We start from the raw sequence: 20,234 nt of genomic DNA on the forward strand, positions 1-20,234 counted from the left end.
TAGAACTGAGGCTAAAAAAACCACTCCCCATAAACCTCCTAAGAAGTAAGTTTACTCAACACACACAAATGAAAAGCACTTATTAAAATACTCTCTTGTTCAATTTAATAATCAGGAAGCTTAAAAAAATTTTGTAAACAATAAAGCATTTTTAGGAGATTACAATGTTCGTTAAGATGAAGAGCATTCTGCTTAACCTACTAAACTAATAAATTTCAAAATTAATCAGTAGCTCTATTATTGTGAAAATCTCATAGCAATAATCATTGAAAACAAGCTCATTTATTACAAGACACCAATATTTAATCCTCAAATAATTTCAAAAGGAACAAACCTGTTTCTGCAAATTTGTCAGTTTGCTCCGGCTGAATATGATCCCTACCATGTGCTCCTTCAGGTCTGCATCGGATGTTGCCTTCATAAAAAGCACATTTAATATTAGATCAAAAGTTTCAACAGTATTTCCTAATTACTGTAGCAACTAACATGGAATGTGTCAACAAACTGTGTTTTAGAAGTTTGTAGCTTTTTTTACAGAGAAGATATAGAAGCAAGATCAGTGCTATTAACTATGGTTAATAAATACCTCTTCAATGTATTTACTCTTTGTAAGAGGAATTTAAGCATGAAATGAAATAATAGGCAAAACAAGTGGAGTACAGTTTCTTCATGCTTTTTCTCTACGTATTAACGGAGCCTCTCTTGAGGCACAAGATAATAGGCAAGAACTTCCAGGTTGACCATGATTACAGGTGTTAAGTACTTCTGTAATTGTAGGCATCATTTGCATCACCATTATTATGATGTTTCCATTAAATGCATATGCCTCAGTTATAATTTACTATTAAAAAATACATTATAGTTTACTATTAAAAATACATTGTAATTTTTTAAAAATAAGTAGTTGTGACATTTTACTTCTGTTTTTATCTGAAAATTCTGCTGCATAAGGAACGGAACAAATACTGAAAATCATCCTGGATAATTTTTTTCAGCAAAGTATTATTGATAGAATACAAATAAATACATTGTGTACTTTTTCTTCTCCTTCTGGGGAAGACAACAATGCTTTTTCTTCTTGTTCTGGGGTTGGCTCAGCATCTCCGGAGATGAGTTTTCCAAATACCTGGAAGAAAGACAATGATAATTAGCATATCTCAAAGATAAACTTGTGCAGATGTGATATTTTACATTATAACATAAAGCACTGAAAGTTTATAATTCATAGTAGCTTTTGCTGTATAACACATCATTAAAATCCCACCTGGGATGTTATAAGTCGGAATACTCGCAGTGTCTCAGATTCACAGTTTCTTTGTTGAGCCACACTTGCAGAAATCTGGCCTGCTATTTTAATGCTTTCACCATCCTTCCATCCAAGAATTTTTACTTGTCGAACTCTTAGCGTGTTCTCTGGACCCTTCAATTCAATTTTGATGATGTGATTATCACCCCCAGGAAGTTCACTTGTTACCCAGCCAATATGTCTTGAATCCAAGTCTACCTATTAGAGAGGAATATAAAGTTGGAAACTGACACTACATCAAACAAAAAGTCACCTGCCATCATATATCACTGTAACAAATACTATGCTTGTAATGAAAATTTCAACCTGAGCAGTAGTAAGACTTATGTTTAATTATAAAAATATTCAACTTCATGAGTTCAGATTAAAAAATTGACATATAGCCACTTCTGTTTTGTCTTTAAAGCTTATTAGAAATAGTGGCCTACCTATCCCTTTTATCCTCAAAACAACAGTTCACATATTAAGAAAATAACCCTTAAAACCAATATTTGCTCACCACTTTTCTGAAAAAAGAAAAAAAAAGCCTCTATAATTTAACTGCAAATATAACACACAATTAATTACCAGTAGATACATTTTTTTCATCTCTATTCACACAAACCCCTGCCAATGAAATTGTTACCCTGTGGAAGTCAATTATCTGCTATCCTTATCAAGATATGCAGGACTGAACTGTAAAAAAGAGATGAACTGTATGAAATTAAGTTTATTTTAAAGTAAGTACTGTTTAAAAAAAAGAACATAAATAATGCTATGTGAAATCATGTATTTCATATGAAACTGCAATGTCACTACTGGAAACCAAGGATTGATAGGGTGCAGTGCCTCACATCATCACTCAGAGAAACCTGAGCCAAGGCAGCCCTCTCTCCTATCCACAGGCTCATTTATAATCAAGCTAATATTTGTTCTTTCCCATTTCTACACTAATTCTCAGTGTCTGCATTGAACTGTGCTGCAGCAGACAAGGCTAACTTTTTTTTAATACCATGAGACAGGATACAGTATGTGGGTGTGCTGGAGGGTAAAAAAGCTGTTGGAGAAGTGTCAGAGCAAAGAGGGAGCAAAGCTGAATCAGTTCCTGTGTTCTGGGAGTCCTTTTTGGAAACCTTCTACAGCTCAAAGGATAAGTTACCATATAGTAATTAAAACTAAATTAATCTAAGGAAAATTTTACATAACCCTGTTCTGTTTCAGTAGAAAAGTAAAAGCTTGCTCAATAGTCAGTACACACGACTGAATTCTGTCATTAATAACACAATATTTTCCAAGGCTTATTACGGTGCCTGATATTTGCAAAGTAATTTATCTACCATAAGAAATGGAAACTATTTGCTTAGAAAAATCTCTGATATGTGCACAAAAAATGACAGCAATTTTTCTATGTCAACTCTTAAAATGTTTACCTGCTTTATTCTGCAGAGATCTTCTACTGCCTTGCCAGTTAGGAAGGTCATGGAGGTCACTTTGTTCTGCAACAGACAAGCAAAATAAGAATGAAACACTTCAACTGAGACAGTTCTGACTACTACTTCTGTATTAAGAGAGTACATACATAAAAGAGAAAAGTTGCTTCATTACAAAAAAGAGTGATGTAAAGCAATGACAAAGAATTCCAAAATACAGCTCTCTAAAACAGTCTGCTCTTTGTATTAAAAGCTGTGGTTGAATTACTGATATATTTGTAACATTCAATTACTGTACAGATCAATTAAGAAGTCCATAGAAAGTTTAGAAAATTCGGATTTTATGGAAGCTCCTTCTTCCAATGCTTCTGCAAACACGATGAGCAAGAAAAGTAACTTAAAACAATTAAATGACTGAAAATGCATCTGAAATTGAACACATCAGTGAGAATTAAGTTTCCCAGTTTCAGTTTTAAGTGACTGCAAATTCAGACAGACTGGTTTAATTATAACATCTTCTGCTTTCTATGTCACTGGATTTAGAAACTTTACTTTGAAACATGAACTTCTGAACTAGAATTTACCAATTGACAAAGAAAACAGCACTTCTAGATTGATAAACACATACAGCTTGGGAGTATACACCTTCAGTGAGAGACAGTTTTATATTCTTCTTACCCCAAGATCTCTGGAATTGTCTACATGAACACAAACGTAACGTGCATTGATTCCTTTAACACAATTAATTGTGATGTTTTTAGTTTTGTTTTTGTCCTCATCTCCTGACTCCCAGAACGTTTCTGTAGACCCATCTGTTAAACTACCAATCATGGCAGGTCGGCTTGATGTTTTAATGTCAACAATGCTGGTTAGGTCTTTCAGACAAACCACTATACACAGTTCCTGCAAAAACAAATGGAAATATTTAAAATACTTGAGAGTAAGCCCAAATACAGGCATGATTTACAATTTTTAAAACCACACAGGCATTTCTGTTTTGAGGAAGGGGCTCTCCAAGAAATTTGTGCTTTGTTGATTCAAATTATTCAGTCCTTTAAACCAAAGGACATATTAATAGCTAGGAGCTGAATATATTAGCAAATGCCTAAATATATAAATAAATGGAAGAAAACACTTCAAAAACATTAAAAAGAAGTATTAATTCATGCTTCTTGGAATAACAGAAGGAAAAAGATGTATGTAAAGAAGAACTGGAAGTACACAATATTTAAAAAGTTAACTAATTCCATGACACAACGGACTCCAAAACATTCCCCAAAAACTTCAGTTGCAAACAAGCACTTTGAAGCACTGCTCCAAAATTTAGGTTTGAGTGATATACAGGCTAATGGTCAACACTTAAACCTCTGAAGCTAAATATGAGAGCCTAAATAGTAGGAACAAGATCCCAAACTGAGATATGTTTGAGAAAATACGGCATTGCAATAAGGAAACTTATAATTTAAAGAGAATCATCATTGGAAGTACAGACTGTTCACAAATGATCTCTGCTTCTGAGGCAGAGCTATAATACTTGCCTGATTCATGACTTCAAAACCAGACTGAACACTGATACTAAAACTCTCTTCACTATCTCCATCATCAGATTTAGACAAAATGTTGTTGATATGATGGAAAACATTGCTCTGGTGCAGAAACTGGTGATCAGATTGTTTGAATTTAAGACTCCAGCACCTGAAAACACATTTAGAGGACTTTGAAATTTTGACTGCTGTTAAAAGACACAACTTACCAATGAAAATATTAAATACGTTTTTGCTTCTCAAAATATTTTCTATAAACATTTAACTTCAAAATTTGCAGGATCTCAAGTGCTTTTAGTGCACCATTTTGAGGAAAGCAGGAATAAACTTTTCTTAGAATTTTAATAGTAAATTAATAATATAATTATAATATATAATAACAAACCATTATTATTCATTTTGTGTCTTTGAGACAGACACACAGAAAAAGTCTCAAAGTTTAAAGGTACCATCCAGGTGACAGATTTCTGAGCAGAAGGCACTACACTGCCATGCACATACATGCAGATCCTACCATATTATTCTGTAAGATGTTTTCTTTTTCACAGTGGACACAGTATAGAATTTAAAAGCAAGTACACTTCTCTCAACAAAGTTTTTTAGGTTATTATTTATATGTATAAACAGGTATCTGTGTCTTCTATGTATCTCTTTCCTGGTGGTAAGGATAGACGTGCTCCTTCTCGAACAAAGTTTTCAAGCATCCTACTTACACTGCAAAATCTTTTAACTGTAATTCTACAACATTTCCAGCCTTTTCAAGAATTTTCTTGATTTGTGCTTACCTTAAGGCCATTTGCTGTAATGCACTACCACTGGGAAGAGACATCATAAGATCAGAGATTGTCTGAAGAAGGCGATGGAAAGTGTGGGGTAAGGGGTGAGCTGCTTCCCCAGCAATCACTATATCTGACAGAGGGTGTTCACACACTCTTGTATCTTTTTCCTACAGTGCAAAGCAATTTGTATGTTATTAACAGACTTTGAGAGAAAAAGGTTAAGTAAACAAAAACATTTATGCTATTTGCTTTAAGAGTAACTGCAACAATCTAACAATGAATGTGAACTTGACGCAGCTCCTGTCAAAGGATTTTTACATTAAGTTACACTTAACCCTCAAACAGGGAACTTGGGAAGTATATTGTATACTGCCACACATATTTCATCATTTAAACATGTGAAACATTACACTGCAATAATTTGAAAACAAAGAAACAAGCCAGAAATAAATAACATACTCCAGCTGTTGAAACCAACGTTGTCTGAGCAGCAAAATCCAGCCATAGCAAACTTGATAGCTAAGCTAGTGTTATCAGTTGCTGCATTTCATTAGATGTGAAAGTAGTAATTCTTAGTTAAGGTGTGTCAGTACCTGGAAAAGCAGTGTACCAGGTTACACTGCTGAAAAGACTACTTTCAGACCATCTCATTTCAAAACTGAATTAGATTTCAAGTGATAGAAGATTACCCTGACTTATTAACAGCACTAGCATGATTTTTTTGAGCTGTTCTTTGTGGACATAAGGTTTTAAATCAGAGCTAAGTCTAGAAGAGGTTGTATGAAGGTATCTTTTGGATGTGTGATATGTTAGACTATACTATTTTACATGCTACATTTTCAGAACTAACTACAGATTTTTCTCAAATCACTAAATTAAGTATACCTAGTGCACGTAATTACTTATTTATATATACACACATACACAGCAGTACGTAAATTAACTATGCATTTTCATTATTAACTATGGACTTTTCTTAGAACACTGAAATAGAGTAAAATAAACCACAAAGTTTCTTTAAAAAATATTTTTTCTCTCTTCTCTTTGCAGGGCTAAGGAAGAATAAAAAGCAAACTGACAATTTTTTTAATGGATTAGCAATGTGTGTGTGCTTTTTTGCTTTCTTATTTTCCACGAATACTCAAAAATAATGCATTAAAAGACCATGTAATTCATTAGCACACAGAATCTCATGATTTAGAAGAAAAATTAATCTATGTCTACAAAATGAGTTCAACTACAATTTAAGGTTTTGTTTCACAGTGAGAGGATTAAGGAATCTTTTTTGCCCATAAAAATATTTCTAATTTGCCTACAAAACCAGCAGAGATGAAAAGGAGTGCAGAACCTCACTTACTTGTTCTGCATTTTCTTTATTTGATTTATTTTCTTCATCCTCTTCTTCTTCAGGCTCTACAGGTGCAGGAGTCAGGGAAGCCACAAAATGCCATAAAATATCATGAAGAGAAGTTGTTTGAATGACATTACACAGAAGCCAGTTGAAAGCCTAAAACAGATTACATACAAGGAGTTACCAACTGGTTAAGCAACTCTGGAGTAAAACCATTTCCTAAACCATTTATGTTAAGGAGGTGCACTAATGGTTTGGACAGGCAAATGATAACGCAAAGGTCTTCAAGTAAGATGTCACTGCTCTGTAGCTATAACAGCTTATTAAAATGACAATTATATTACAGGGAACATAGCATAATCTTAAAAAAAAAGTTCCAAGACAGAATTTACAACCATCTTATTTTAATCATACAAGATCCATCAGTACATTAATACCTCCATGGCAAAGACTCGGCAAGCAGATTTCCGTAAGGCTTGTTTCATTGCTATTTCAAGTCCTTCCAGATCATGATGTTGGATTACAAATGCCAATACTGGCCACTGGAAATTTCTCTCTCCTTTGGAAAGAGAGCTGTGGGCGGAGATTAACCGAGAAAGTTCAGGAGATGGATGTCTCAGGAGAGAGGACCCCACTTCTATTCAAAAGCATAAAAATATGGATGCATTAGATTCCTTGTCCATTTCAATTTCATAGCCACAGTAAAAATGAAAAGCAATAAAGCACTTTTAGAATTGATTCTTTTTTATGAGAGAAAATTGCATTAAAAAAGCAATATGGAAAAATGATGCTTCAACTGAGAAAGAAAACACCTTCGCTTTTAAATCAGGCACAGAAGATTCACCACACATTTCAGAATTACAGTAAATCCTAAGCCAATCTTGAGCTAATTCCGTGCCAATTAACAAACACCTAATGTTTACAATTAGTTTGTTTTATAACTAAAAAGTCACTAGATACATTTATAAAAGATATATTTGTCTACAGTTTCCAAGAAGAATTGCAAATCCTTGAATAGTTTTTCCCTGCTTCTGATGTCTGTGCTCTTACCCGCATCTCCGCTGTTGACTCGTCTCCTGGGGATTGCCTTTACACGTGCTGGCAAAATTGAGTGCTGCTTGTCATATTCTGATGCAACAACTGAGTATGATCTCTGAAAGACTGTGCGCTTTGCAAGATCTGTATCTGTTATTGGACTCGTTTCCAAACTACGAAGAAATCAGTGAAGTAATACACCCATTAACAAATATATAGAGTACATATGAATTATACACCAATAAATAATAAGGATACATGCACTTCATAATCACAATGTTACTACTGCATGAAACTTTGTCTTATGTACCTAATAACTGTTAAATGCTGGAAAAGAAAGAGCACATATTAGAATTACACATGGTGAAAAAGCATGCAAGTGCTTTATAAACAAATGTAATGATGGACACGATGACTTCCAACAATTTAGGTATTTCTTTTAGAGAGATACACACATTCAGATCATGCCTAAATTGAAGTTTCAGACCAAACTTCTTCTCTGAGAATGCATATGAAAACATCTATGAAGTGAATTTTTAATATGCAAGCCAACTGAAATTTAGAACTTTATGTAAAGTAATAGTTTCTAACATCATTAGCCTTAAAGTCAAATTTGAATTGCTACAGCTATACCTCTGACATGTTTTACTCCTTACCTTCAGTGGACTTCTTACAGTCTGCAGAAGGACTCCCAGCTTATGCTGTCCCTATAGGCCTCAGGAGACCATGGTGTCCACAGTTTTAATAAAGGAATATACCAATATGATGCACTCTTAAGGAGTTTTGTTAGAAAAGTTCTATTTCTGAAAAGACTACATTATAGACTGTAGTATTCCAATAAACTATTTGTGCAGTCAGTATGAAATACAACAAATTGAAATAAAAACAAATTAAAAGCAAATTTTCTCTTCATTACATCCTCACTATAATATGAGGAATCACTGACATCTGAAAACACTGAGCATCTAAGTAGATTCTGGACTATTATTAAAAAGCCATTTTTTCCCTGGGGAAACAAAAATTTTTATACCTGCTTGAATTAGATCACAGTAAAGTTAAGGAGATAAGAAGGTGGCTTAACCTGACAGAAACCATCTAGCACTCTTGGTCCTAGATAGCATTGCCATTTCTTCAGTGACATTTTTATGTCCCACAGAACAAAGCAGGAACATCTGCTTTGAAAAGTGTAAGGTAATGAAATTTCCTCCTGTTCAAATTTCCCTTCTGAAGGAAATCCTGAAAGGAGAACACCAGCTACTTCCTTTCAAAAAGGCCATTAATCTGCACTCAATCAGTTGTGATAAAGAATAGACGTACAGTCAAAAAAACCTGCTACATTTTCAAGGAGTTTGCAACAGTTAGTCCTTGTATTATAGATCTTTAGATCACTTCTTCAGTTCCGTAGATTCTGGAAAAATTGTCTCTATGGGGAAATAAGCAGGCCTGAAGTAGAGGCTATGGATAAATTTCCCTGTATGCTAAGAGCCCTTATCAACTGAACAAAATTTTTTCATATTTGGGTTGTAAACCCAAACCTCTCTTTCTAGAGAGAAGTAATTGGTTGGAAGTACAGTAAAAAGTTTAAGTTCTGATTTGTATATTCCTTGCATATTTACATATTCAAACACATTCTACTGCTAACAATTGAAAATATACCTGATACTCGATGATTCACTGAAAATTTCCTAACTACAGCTTCATATGCTTTTGGCTTTTATGCTGCCATTTCTGAGACTGACGCGATACTTTAGCTTCTTAACTGCAGCAATGTTTTCCTTTTTTTTCCTTTTTTTAAATTGGTGTTATGCTACTACTTTAACATTTGTATGTAGTACCTAGAATTACAAGGAAGTACCTTGGGGGCATAGATTTCATGTTACTCTCTGGCTCTTCAAAGACATTAGGGCTTGCATCAGGAGTAACAGAGATGTACGGTGCAGGCACTGAAGTTGAGCGCAAGTATCTCATCTCATCCTGGAAGAGGTTGTCATCCTGGTACCCAACAAAATTTTCATGATGATGCCTACACCAAATTAGATTTTTAAATTAGGATTAAAGATTAAAAATTGCTGAAACACACACACAAGTCATTTGCCAATACACTTCATCAGCCAATGCTATTTGTTTACTCTTCACTTATTAATACTTTTAAGCTGGTTGTGACTTTAAAGCGTTCATGGAAAATACAGTGGCATTTTCGACCAACAGGGAGTGGGGATCACCCTCTTCTATCTTTTAGTATTTTCATTAGGTATTCCCAGAATGTATCTTAGGTCCAAACGTCTACCCAACATAAACACGAGACACTACAGTGAAATTTACTTAGAAACACCAAGAAAGAACAACTCTTCTGGTTTCTTTCTTACTATTTTCAGCCATGAAAGAAGTAGCACATATGTCTGCTACTAACATACTAAGTTAAACTCTTTTGGAAGTTCTGAATTCTTTGGACAGAAACAGAACTGTTATAAAATATTTAGCACCTGAAAGCTACTTAGGGCATATCTGACTCTAGGAGAAAATACAATCTAAAAAATTGAACAAGATCACAGATCAAAACAGATAGAAGAAAAAGAATCATAAAGAATTAGGAAAAGATGTATTTTTCTTTGTAAGTTTTAGTTTAGTTTACACACACATTTATCCAATACTATACATAGATGAGTGTTAAAATCAATATTCACACACTTCCTTTCGTTACCTTGCCAATGTCTGTAGATAGAGACATGGCATCTTAATGGGAAAGTCTTCAGAAATTCCTTCTTTGAGACTGGGAAGTTGAGACTGGAATGCTTTTGCAGGGTGGTAGCAGAGGATACTGGGCTCCGCAGCACTACTCAGCGACAGTAAATACAGTGCATTGGCTTTAATCACTTGATGAGCTTCCATAGTTGGCAAGGCACGAGGTGTCTTAACTTGCATTGGTTTTCTCCTAGACTGTTTAATCTAGATAAATTTAAATAAGGTATAATTGAATTCACCACAGGAAAATCTGACAACTTAGCTTATACTACAGCTGCTTAATTCTACTGGTTGTAAAATACCTTCTATGACAAAACACATTTCTATTACTGTCCTACCTTTGCAAACATTTAATAAACAGTTCAGAGTTTTGACATTTGCCTCAGGATTAATTTCGCATGCAAAAAGTATCAAAAAGTTTAGTTTAAAAAATAAAGTTAAAATAGCATTGTTCTGCTTACCTTAAAACATCAATATATTTGCATACTTTAAGCAAGAATTTGAAGTTAGTCCTTGAAAACCAATATAAGAAAAAACCTTTTGTGCTATTCCCATTAAAAACTGCTCTAGTGGTATCTTGTATCCAATGATCGAGATTATTAGGATCATTAAAGAAACTATAAACATGGAGTTAAAACAGCACTCATTTTAGCAAACAAATAAAACCATTCAAAGTTAAATAAACTGACAGATACTTAAAATAATTAATTATTACATTCAATCCTGTGGTTATATTGGGATAAAAAATGAAATTACTTTACAAATTTGAGAACACTATCATCTGAAGAGAAGAAATCCAGTCAGAAGCCAGCAAAGTTTCTATTTTATTATCTTAAACCTATCAATGAGAATAAGAGGATAATCCAAAACTTTCCAAATTATGAAATTCCAAGTACCTTAAACTAGCCCTTCTTTTCAAGTTGTGAACACAGCACTATTAAGCAGATAGACAGCTAAACATAGGAGCTGAAAATACCTTCTCTCTTGCTGCTGCTTGCTTTTCACGGAGATACTTTTCCCTGCATCGGTCGCACACCAAATACCACGTGCTCCCTCCAATGCCGCCATCGCCACAATTCCCAGCCCATCCTCCACAGAAGTGCCCAATGCTGTTGTAACCTTGGCCACCTGCATAGCGGCCACAACCTACATCAGGGGAAAGGTGAGAACTAGTTATTTCAAAAGGAGGATTCTTATTCTATTATTTATTGCTGTAAGAGAGGGATGAGGGGAGAAAGGGAAATGCTTTTCCCGGCCTAATTTTCTACTTTTCTGTATGTCTGAACTGGTTACAAAACAAGGTTCTTGCCCATGTTTCCCACCAGTGTTCAAAGAATCCAAATGCATTGTAGTTTTCAAGTTTTTATAATGAACTTGTCCAAAGCATGAACAGCTCCCTATTCAGACAGCTACGTGATGGTAAGGTCAGGATTGTAAGTTAGCCAACAATATCTGTAATTAAACAAACGTAAAAACCTTGCCTCCTAGCTAACAAAGCTTAAGAGGGAATGGAGTGCATTCTTTTGCTGATTAGAGTTCCTCAGAAAGATTCAGGACTTTAACTTTGCACACAGAACTAAAAGAAGTACATACCAACAAGTACACCAAAAAAATTAAGTCACTGATACCCAGTACTGACACAGCAGACAGAAGTTTTCTACTCTTGACAGTAGAACAGTAACAGAAAACTTCTGGCAATGTAGAAACTCTAACTGATCAATCCAATTTTTTTTATTTTCCATTTTCTCAGCACAGTTTCAAATCCTAAAGTGTAAAAAATGGCATGTTTCTGAACAGCTACTGTAAAGTCAGAGCATTATTGTGACCTTGTTTCAAACAACTTTGAAACTTTAGATCCATAACTACTTAAAATTATACACAAAGATGTGCAAATAATCTGTATGCAAGTATAACTTTTAATTTAGTGCATATAATAGAAAGGATAGCCTGATACATTTTCATAGCAGTAACTAATACCAGAAAACGTGTGTGAAATATACTTTATGGACTGACATGGGAATTAAAAATATGGAGACTTACCTGGATGAGCTTGTCTCATGTGGTAAGTCACTGGATATGGATGGGATTCTCCACACAACTCGCAGATGGTGTCTTTTTCAGGTCCTCCCACTGCAAGCTGGGCCATCTCACCAAAAAGATTTCCCCTTGGCCTAGTCTCAACCTTTTCTTTTTTCTTTTTCTCCTTTTTAGCTTTCTTGTTGTCTTTGTCACTTTCCTTCTTCTTTAACACTGCACAAGAACCAGGACTTGGAAAAATCATGTTTTGGGAAGCTGCTTTAATAGTTGCTAAAGAAATATCTTCCCAGAAAGCTACTAAGTGCTGCAGCGTTAATGGAAGAGGAGACTTGGATTTTATTGTGTGATGACTGGATGTTTCAAAGGAGGTAGTTTCAGTTTTTCCATCCTCACACTTTTCATGCAGAGGTGGTTCTTTCAACATTGAGAGGACTTTGTTTTTATTGATGCTACCCATTTTAGATATATCTGGTCCATGAGGTGAGATGTTGAACATGTTAAGAGCAGATGATATTTCCAATGAATGTCTATTTTTCAACTTGGTTTCTTTTTCCTCTGCAGGTTGTTGGGTAAGACTGCTTCGTATGGGTGCATGCTCCTTGGACAGTTCTGGATTAAACTTCAAAAAAGATGAGCATGCCATAGCATCATGAACTATTCCTTCGTGCCAAAGAAATGCGGCAAATACAGCTCGAGCACATTCTGCAACAGAAGGTGACATTGCTTGCTTGGCAGGCTCTATGGGCTTTGATCCATCTCCTTTGAAAAGGAAGTTGGATTTTTCCTTTTTGGGTCTTGTGTGCCTGCCAGCACATTTACGGCTCACTTTTGGAGATGCTCTCATGTCTTGCTCATCCTTCAGTGGTGCTTTTCCAATGCTGAAATGAACTTTATTAGAACCATCATCCAGACTTCTGAATTCAGTGTTGTCTTCACAGGTGGTATCTGTAATGCTGTCAGTCTTTAAAGTACTTGAAGTACAGACTTCAACCACCTCACTGTGAAGATTTTCTTGTACGACATGAGGGGAAGGAGCTCTATTTTCAGGTTCTGATACAGGTTTTCCATCTTTTGCAATAATTTTTGGTTTGGGTGAAGTGGACCTCCCCCTTAAGGGTTCTGTTAGTGGCACTTTCTTTTTGCGAAGGGTGTCTGGATCTAATGTGTAAGAATCTGATTTGGAGCGTTCTCGAGGAGGATCAAGCTTTGTTTTTACAGGGGATGAAGCTTTCTGAGGTAGAGTTTTGTCATTGGGTGATGCGGATCGTGGAGAACTAGCACCAGATCTAACGCCTGTAAGTGTCTTTGTCTTTGGAGAGGATGACCGAGTTCCTGGCCCTGGAGATTCAGCTCTCAGACCAGGAGTTGTTCTTCCATCAGTTTTTAGTGTTTGCAAAGTGTTATGATTTGGCGACAAAGACCTGCTGTGTGAGTCTGACCGCAACTTTGCAGCATCTGATTTCAGCATCAGACACTCACTGGCTGATAAGCTGTCAGTATTTCTGGGTTTCTTCTGCTCGGCAGCAGCTCTGTTCATTCGCACATCAAGCTTGGGTGACCTGCAGTCAGCTCGGTGTTTTGATGACATGTCTGATTTTCCTGCTGGAGAAATCGGTCTAGCAGCTCCTGTGAAATTCATTCGGTCACCTGTGTAATATTTTATAATTGAATTGTTACATGTTGACAGTGACACCTTTAATAATACAAAACAAGGACTAAAGACCCGAACACAAGATAAAGATCAAACACATGCTTCAGTTCACATCAACATGAAAGGAAACATGAAGGTATCTCTTTCCCCCTAGAATACTTTCAATATATTTCTTTTCCCAAGGATACACAGAAACAAATGTTAGGAAGATTTTACAGAGAAAACACTGCTGTGGAGGTATCAAAAGGAGCGTTCACTCTTTCTACAAAACACCAGTAAAAGAAGCGCAATTTCCATCCTTAGGCAAGATTGCAGGAGTTAACTAAGTTTACCACAGTTGCAACAGAAACCAGGGACTATTTATCTATCATCTCAACCTGTGACAGGCTGACTGCAAGAGAAGACTTGCACAGAGATCAAATGTATGGCTAAATTTATTTTCTTTAAGGCTCAAAAGTCAGGAATTGTAGGAAGTAAACACTGTTAATAAGGCAAATTGGGCAAGAGGCTTGCAAATGCGCTCAAAACTACTCAAATTGATAATCTGAGGAGTCTACTTTCTTAAGACCACAATCTACCCATGTTCTGCTACCACAACATTTTAAACTCCCCCCAAAACAACAAACCCACTTTTTTCAACCTCTAAGTTAAATGGCCAACTCTGGTCAGTGATGTCCTCTTACTTTGATGCACTAATTTATTGTTCCTATGCACATTGACTTTGTACATCTATTAATCTACAGAGCTGTAAGAACTACAGGTAGTTTACTACAAAATACATCCAAAACAACGATATGCAAAAAGTAGCTTACTAAGGCAATCTGCCTCTAATACCTCTGTGAGCCAAGTCTCTCTTGTAGAATGGTATTTTGAAAATTAATTCAAGCAATATGGAAATTACTGGTAAGCAATGCAGCAGTTAATACAGCTGTCCCTCCATAAATCCTAACACTGCAAAATCTTGAGTTGAGTTAAAAGCCTTCTGATTTGGGTGGGTTTTCACTAATTAAATACGGAAAGTGTTTCCCTAGTAATGCCTGCAGAATGAGGACACAGTACTTAGGAATATTTTACTTTTCTAGATATTAAAAGGTTGCTTGCACTTGTCTGGGCAAATTCTGGAAAAGCAATTATTTGTTGAAAAATAAATTTTCAATTAATCAGAGAACATTTGCAAATTCAGGCCTTGATTTCTAATGGGAACAGGACAGACATCACCTTTTATCTAGTACCTTAAATATTAGAAGCTGTGAAATCAGTGTTTACTTTCTTCTGCATTATGGGATCTGAAGCAACTTCTCGCAGTTCTCAGTCACAAACCCTTATCCCTATGCTAGAAAATATATAGATGCAATTTGTTCCTACTACTATCTCTCACAGTATTAAAAAAAAAAAAAAACAGAAAAATTTTGAGCAAAATTCAGCAACCCAGATGCTTCCTCATGTTACAAAAATAGTATTATTTTGCTATTTCCATATTTAACCATCTTACAATAAAATGAACAACAACAGGAAAAAGTGAAGGTAAATACTGGAATATTTAACAAGCTTAAAGGTTAGGATACTCTCCTGCTTTCTCAAGACATGGCAGAAGTTCATACTTTAGAAAAGTTTTTCTTTTTATAGAAAAGTTCATACTTTTCTATATTCAGAAATAATACATCAAATGTAAGCAGTAGAATATAATGCAAATATCTCAAGTATTTATCAACCTAATCAATTTCGAGAGTCTAGCCTATTCTTTTTTCTTATGAGTTCTATAATTGTTTTTCACTTGGAGAGGGGAGATGGAATAGGAAGGCAAGAAATAACATGGTACATTGTGGTTTATAAAATTACTCTTCTTGCTAAAAGAAAAAACAAAGAAGTTTCTGAAGTATCAGTCCAAGCATTTGAACCACGCCAGCTTAGTTATTCACCATTTTTACTGATGAGCTATTTTGAGATGCTTATTTTGTGACAGATTAATTCTGAAATGCAAATTGGAATTACTCATATACACATTTTTCCCAGAAACAAATGAAAAGATTAATTTAAGGTCTTCCAGATGAGAAAATACTTCAGATAGAAACTTTTACAGAATGCCTCTCATAAAAGAGAAAAGAAAAGTGAAAACACGACAATCATTTTAGAGGACATAGAACACTTCAAGCCATTCAGCAAAGCATCAGATTTAAAGTACATGAACGATTAGCAAATACCAATGAGGAAAACAATCCAGAACAAAACTGCTTATGAATGGTATAGCCTAAAAGCAGCTTCCAACAACAAAAAAGTATCTTGTTTTTCAAAAAATCCAAAGGTTTGGATTTGCACATATACAGGTAAATAATCCTAATTAGCATTCTAGGGTATCAGCACAAAAAGAAACATCTCCCAAAGGAAAAACCACATAATATAGCAAGCTTCTTTGTCTGCAAGCAAAAAAATCCCAGATTTTGTTTCCCGTTTCTTCTTACATACTTCTTTTGCCTATTGTTTGAAAACAGGTGTAATTCAATTAACAGTCACTTTCCTGTTTGCAAAGAAGGGACAGCTAGATTGTGTATCATGGAATTGCTGCAACTCAGGAAGGCAACACTGAATGATTACATCAGATGAGCTCCCAACAAATACCAAACTTGAACATTCGCTTTCAAAACATTCTTTTATTACATGAATGAAATGAAAATGAATGGAAGGAGAAAAAAAACAAACCCAAAACATTTTGCAGGTAAAAAAATCTGAATAACCTTGCTATGTTGGCATGCATACCCACCCTTCAGTTTGTGAGAGAGAGATGAAATAGCAGAGGCAGGCCCAGCTACATCACTAGTTTTGTAAATACGCTCACGAGAAGCAAGGCAGCAGGATGGAGTTTCTACAGTGGAAAACAGTTGCACAGAAGCAGCACATATTCAATGGAAAAGCAGCAAAGATAAAAACAAGCATTTCAAATGATATGCATCTTCTTTGTTACATAATTCTGAATTCAGTGTTTAGATTCCTACATTAGTTTTAAATGACAGTAGTTCGTAGTGGAACGCAGTAGATCAGCTTCCTTGATCTAAAAATGCTGTGATTTCACTATTAGTTTCTAGGCTCTAAAAGTGTAATATATGGGGGCTAGCTGATGAGATTTATGGTTTATTACAAAAACCAGCAGTGTCTAGCTTTGAACTGAACCTGGATTTGGAATGTTAACATTTAATCTGTAAATTCTGTGACTAATTATTTAGAACTTCCATATGGCCTTCCAGGTGATCAATTTACACATTCTTTTGTGACAGAGAACATCTAAAAATTTGTGTTGGAGTCTCATTAATCACCAGAAAGAATGAAAAAAAAAATATATTAAACACATCAAACCCCTCTGTTTTCAAAAGTGATTGCACCTCAATAAAGTAATGTTTTAAAAAACTTCACTTACGGAGTGTGGAGCTCCTCAGTACAAGAGACATAACTAGCAGTAGATGAGTGTCAACAGTACATACATGAAAAAACATCTGTATCAGCTCTTAAATTTTGACTTAAGAAAAATTCTGATGTCATCCAAGATAATTTCAGTAGAGTCTACAGACACCAAATCTGACAGAAGTACAGCTCTACAACAATGAAACTTGGAGAGAAATAATAGGGACTTTTTGTTTCAGTCTATCATTTTATTTTTCTAATTTTGCTACTTTTTTCTGGTTTTAATTCTAATTCCTATTCCTTGCTTTGGAAAAAAGAAAGGTAAAAGTCTTACTGAAGTAATAATTGTAAAGAAAATGTGTATGGTAGAAGACACTCTGTTTTAGATACACCCTTTCGTACAAACTAAGGCAGTTGTATTGAAAATACGTAATTTCAATTCCTACACTAACTAAGACATCGTTTTGTTCTGGTACTACATTTACTAACTTGTGCACATGAACATACTAACCCTGATACCTTATGCAATGAGCTATGGTTTTAGAGACTTTACAATGAGAAGGTATTCATATATTTGAAGTAAGAATTTAATTCTTTAAAAAAACAAACTAATCTTTAAGTTCTCAACACAGCATTAACACCAGTATTACCTACTGCTGATACCTACAAATGATTTGGAGAGATCCAATAGTAACTATATACCTTCTGAGTAACAGGATGTCACAGTCAATTTTTAAAAGTAAAAGGCAGACAAACATTAGGAGCACAAAATAGCAGTAGAGGCAAACCTAAAAATGTCAATTCGATACACTAGCATCCCACTCTATGAATAATTAAAGGAAATCTTTACTAAATCCACTTTCATGAACGCACATTTATACTTCATTCTTTCACTCTGTGTCTGAGAATATTTACATTTTATAATGTTGTAATCTAGCGTAGACCAATGTACTACTACTATTACATTTCAAGGGGACTGTGGGTTGAAGAGTATGACAATCTCCATGTACCCAGGATAACTGGTTAGCCTCAGGGACCAACATTTTCATTGGGACTCCCTCTTTTTGAAACATCCTCAAAAACTACAAAGACTTGAAATACAAGGCAGGCAAGGCCTGTCTCATGAGCCATTCAAATGTGACAGTGTTCCTTTAGTAATGCTCTTTCCTTCAACATGGAAACAGCTCCAGCTTGAAAAGCTACACAATATGGAGACATTAGAGGCAATTCAATTTCTATGACAGGATGCAGTTTTTTAACAGCTGGACCTACTTCAGCTGAGGAAAGCTAGGAAGCAAGACATACAACTAACTGGTTCATGTGAGTTTTCTTTAAACAAACGCTGTAACAAACATGCAAAATGTCACTGGAAAATGGAGTTAAGATCAAGTTTCTTCTGAAAAGCCACTGCTTTTCTGCATCACGATGAAGGAAAGCACTGACCTGCCTTTGCTCTGTTGCCTAAGCAATGGATGCCTCTTCAAAAACAATGTATTCTTTCATTCACTTTTTCTGACACAAAAGCTACAGTATAGCTGTTAGTTGAATTTCCTCAAGCACTGCAATCAATTTATCTCTTTTCACATCCTGAAAATGCCAAATGTCATACTGACACCAGGACTAAGACTTTTTAAACATTATTTTTCCATGAATAACAGAATGCACTGAAGAAAAAAAGAAGTCTGAATATTAAAAAGAGAGAGAAGTATTTGATGCAGTTGAAGTAGGGGAATGAGTGAATGAATGAAAGCAAAAGCTGAACTATGGTATCATAAGAAAAATATTAGCAATATTCTGTACTGAAGGTGGGGTTTGGAACACCAATGCTTGAGCCACTTAAGTTTACTAACTGAAAGAATCATTCCTGTGCTGGAAGGGTAGATAAAAAAAAGAATTCTGTTTTCTAATTTGTGACTACAACTTCTGAAGAGTGATAAGAGAAAATTATTTCTAAAAAAAACGCTCGACACAATTTCTACTCTTCCTCCAACCTTTACCATACCAGCCCCCCAAAGACGGTTTTGGGTTGACCTGAACAAATGTATGTTCCTATGTATCCTTGCCTATAGAATCTGGAAAGTCTAGGTTATGAGACCATTTAATTTAGCTCAAATATTTAAGAATGATGCTTTGGCAATATGCAGCGCCTGAAAAAACAGCCAGAGCAGTTGTCATTGGTTTAACTGATGATTAAGTCATTTCAGTACAACACAGAAGAGATCACCATTATCTGGTTGAGAAGATTCTCTCCCTGCATTTTACTGAAACACTACCAAGAAAGGTTATGTGGTCCATATGTGCACTGGTCTTTTGTACCCCCTCTACAGTTTTAGAAAATGCACAGAGAAGCACTGTGGTTTTAAGTGCAATTTAACCGGCACCTAGATGGGAAAGGAACAAAACCAAAAAAACTGATTGCACAACAAGGGATGTATCAAGGAACTCCTGGATGGATGGTTGGACTGCAGCTCTGCAGCATGGATTGGAAAGGAAGCAGCCCGACAGGACACTGTACTGAACGGCACCTCAGCACTGCAGCTTCTGCCTGGACCAGGAGGCAGTACCTCAAGCAAGCTGCCAGGGCTGCACTGGAGGAGGGTGAACATACCAGAAGTTACAGGGATCCAAAGCTTTTTCAGCCCAGAAACCCATTCCTCATTTGCAGTTTCAACTCAGGTGTGAGGAAACACGGCATAAAGGTCTAACACTGGTGACTGCAAAGTCTCACACTTCCCTCCTCAACTTCAGAGGTCAACAGCCAATTGTCACATTTTGGCAACTGATGCTGGGACAGCATGCCAAGATCCTGTTACCCACACTTGCCACATCTAGGGAGATTTATGACCTAGCACATATTGCTGAAGGTTGAGAAACAAGATCTTCCATGACCCTCTAAGGCTTCCACACTTCCCCTACACTCAGAACTCAAACAGAAATTTGAGTCTTCTATGCTTTTAACAAAGTTCATTGACAAATAAATCAAGCAA

General features: G+C 35.6%; 1 protein-coding gene across 14 annotated transcripts in view; it reads right to left on the minus strand.

Moving 5' to 3' along the window:
• The window catches only part of MYCBP2 (MYC binding protein 2), a gene marked incomplete at its 5' end in the record, with an annotated part of 179,777 nt that overhangs the window by 17,298 nt on the left and 142,245 nt on the right, over window positions 1-20,234 (minus strand). For 13 of the 14 annotated variants that reach the window (XM_082277904.1, XM_082277912.1, XM_082277909.1 and 10 more), the window contains 14 exons: window positions 335-415; window positions 1,028-1,126; window positions 1,265-1,504; window positions 2,716-2,781; window positions 3,394-3,618; window positions 4,254-4,410; window positions 5,045-5,205; window positions 6,396-6,545; window positions 6,827-7,026; window positions 7,440-7,597; window positions 9,280-9,447; window positions 10,126-10,370; window positions 11,143-11,312; window positions 12,207-13,850. In XM_082277904.1, the coding sequence (XP_082134030.1) occupies window positions 335-415; window positions 1,028-1,126; window positions 1,265-1,504; window positions 2,716-2,781; window positions 3,394-3,618; window positions 4,254-4,410; window positions 5,045-5,205; window positions 6,396-6,545; window positions 6,827-7,026; window positions 7,440-7,597; window positions 9,280-9,447; window positions 10,126-10,370; window positions 11,143-11,312; window positions 12,207-13,850 (3,764 nt within the window). The remainder of the gene's footprint in view (window positions 1-334; window positions 416-1,027; window positions 1,127-1,264; window positions 1,505-2,715; window positions 2,782-3,393; window positions 3,619-4,253; window positions 4,411-5,044; window positions 5,206-6,395; window positions 6,546-6,826; window positions 7,027-7,439; window positions 7,598-9,279; window positions 9,448-10,125; window positions 10,371-11,142; window positions 11,313-12,206; window positions 13,851-20,234) is intronic. The other variant, XM_082277910.1, reaches the window with a different exon arrangement.

Source organism: Coloeus monedula (genome assembly GCF_965178545.1).
Source record: "Coloeus monedula genome assembly, chromosome: 3".
Lineage (NCBI taxonomy): Eukaryota > Metazoa > Chordata > Aves > Passeriformes > Corvidae > Coloeus > Coloeus monedula.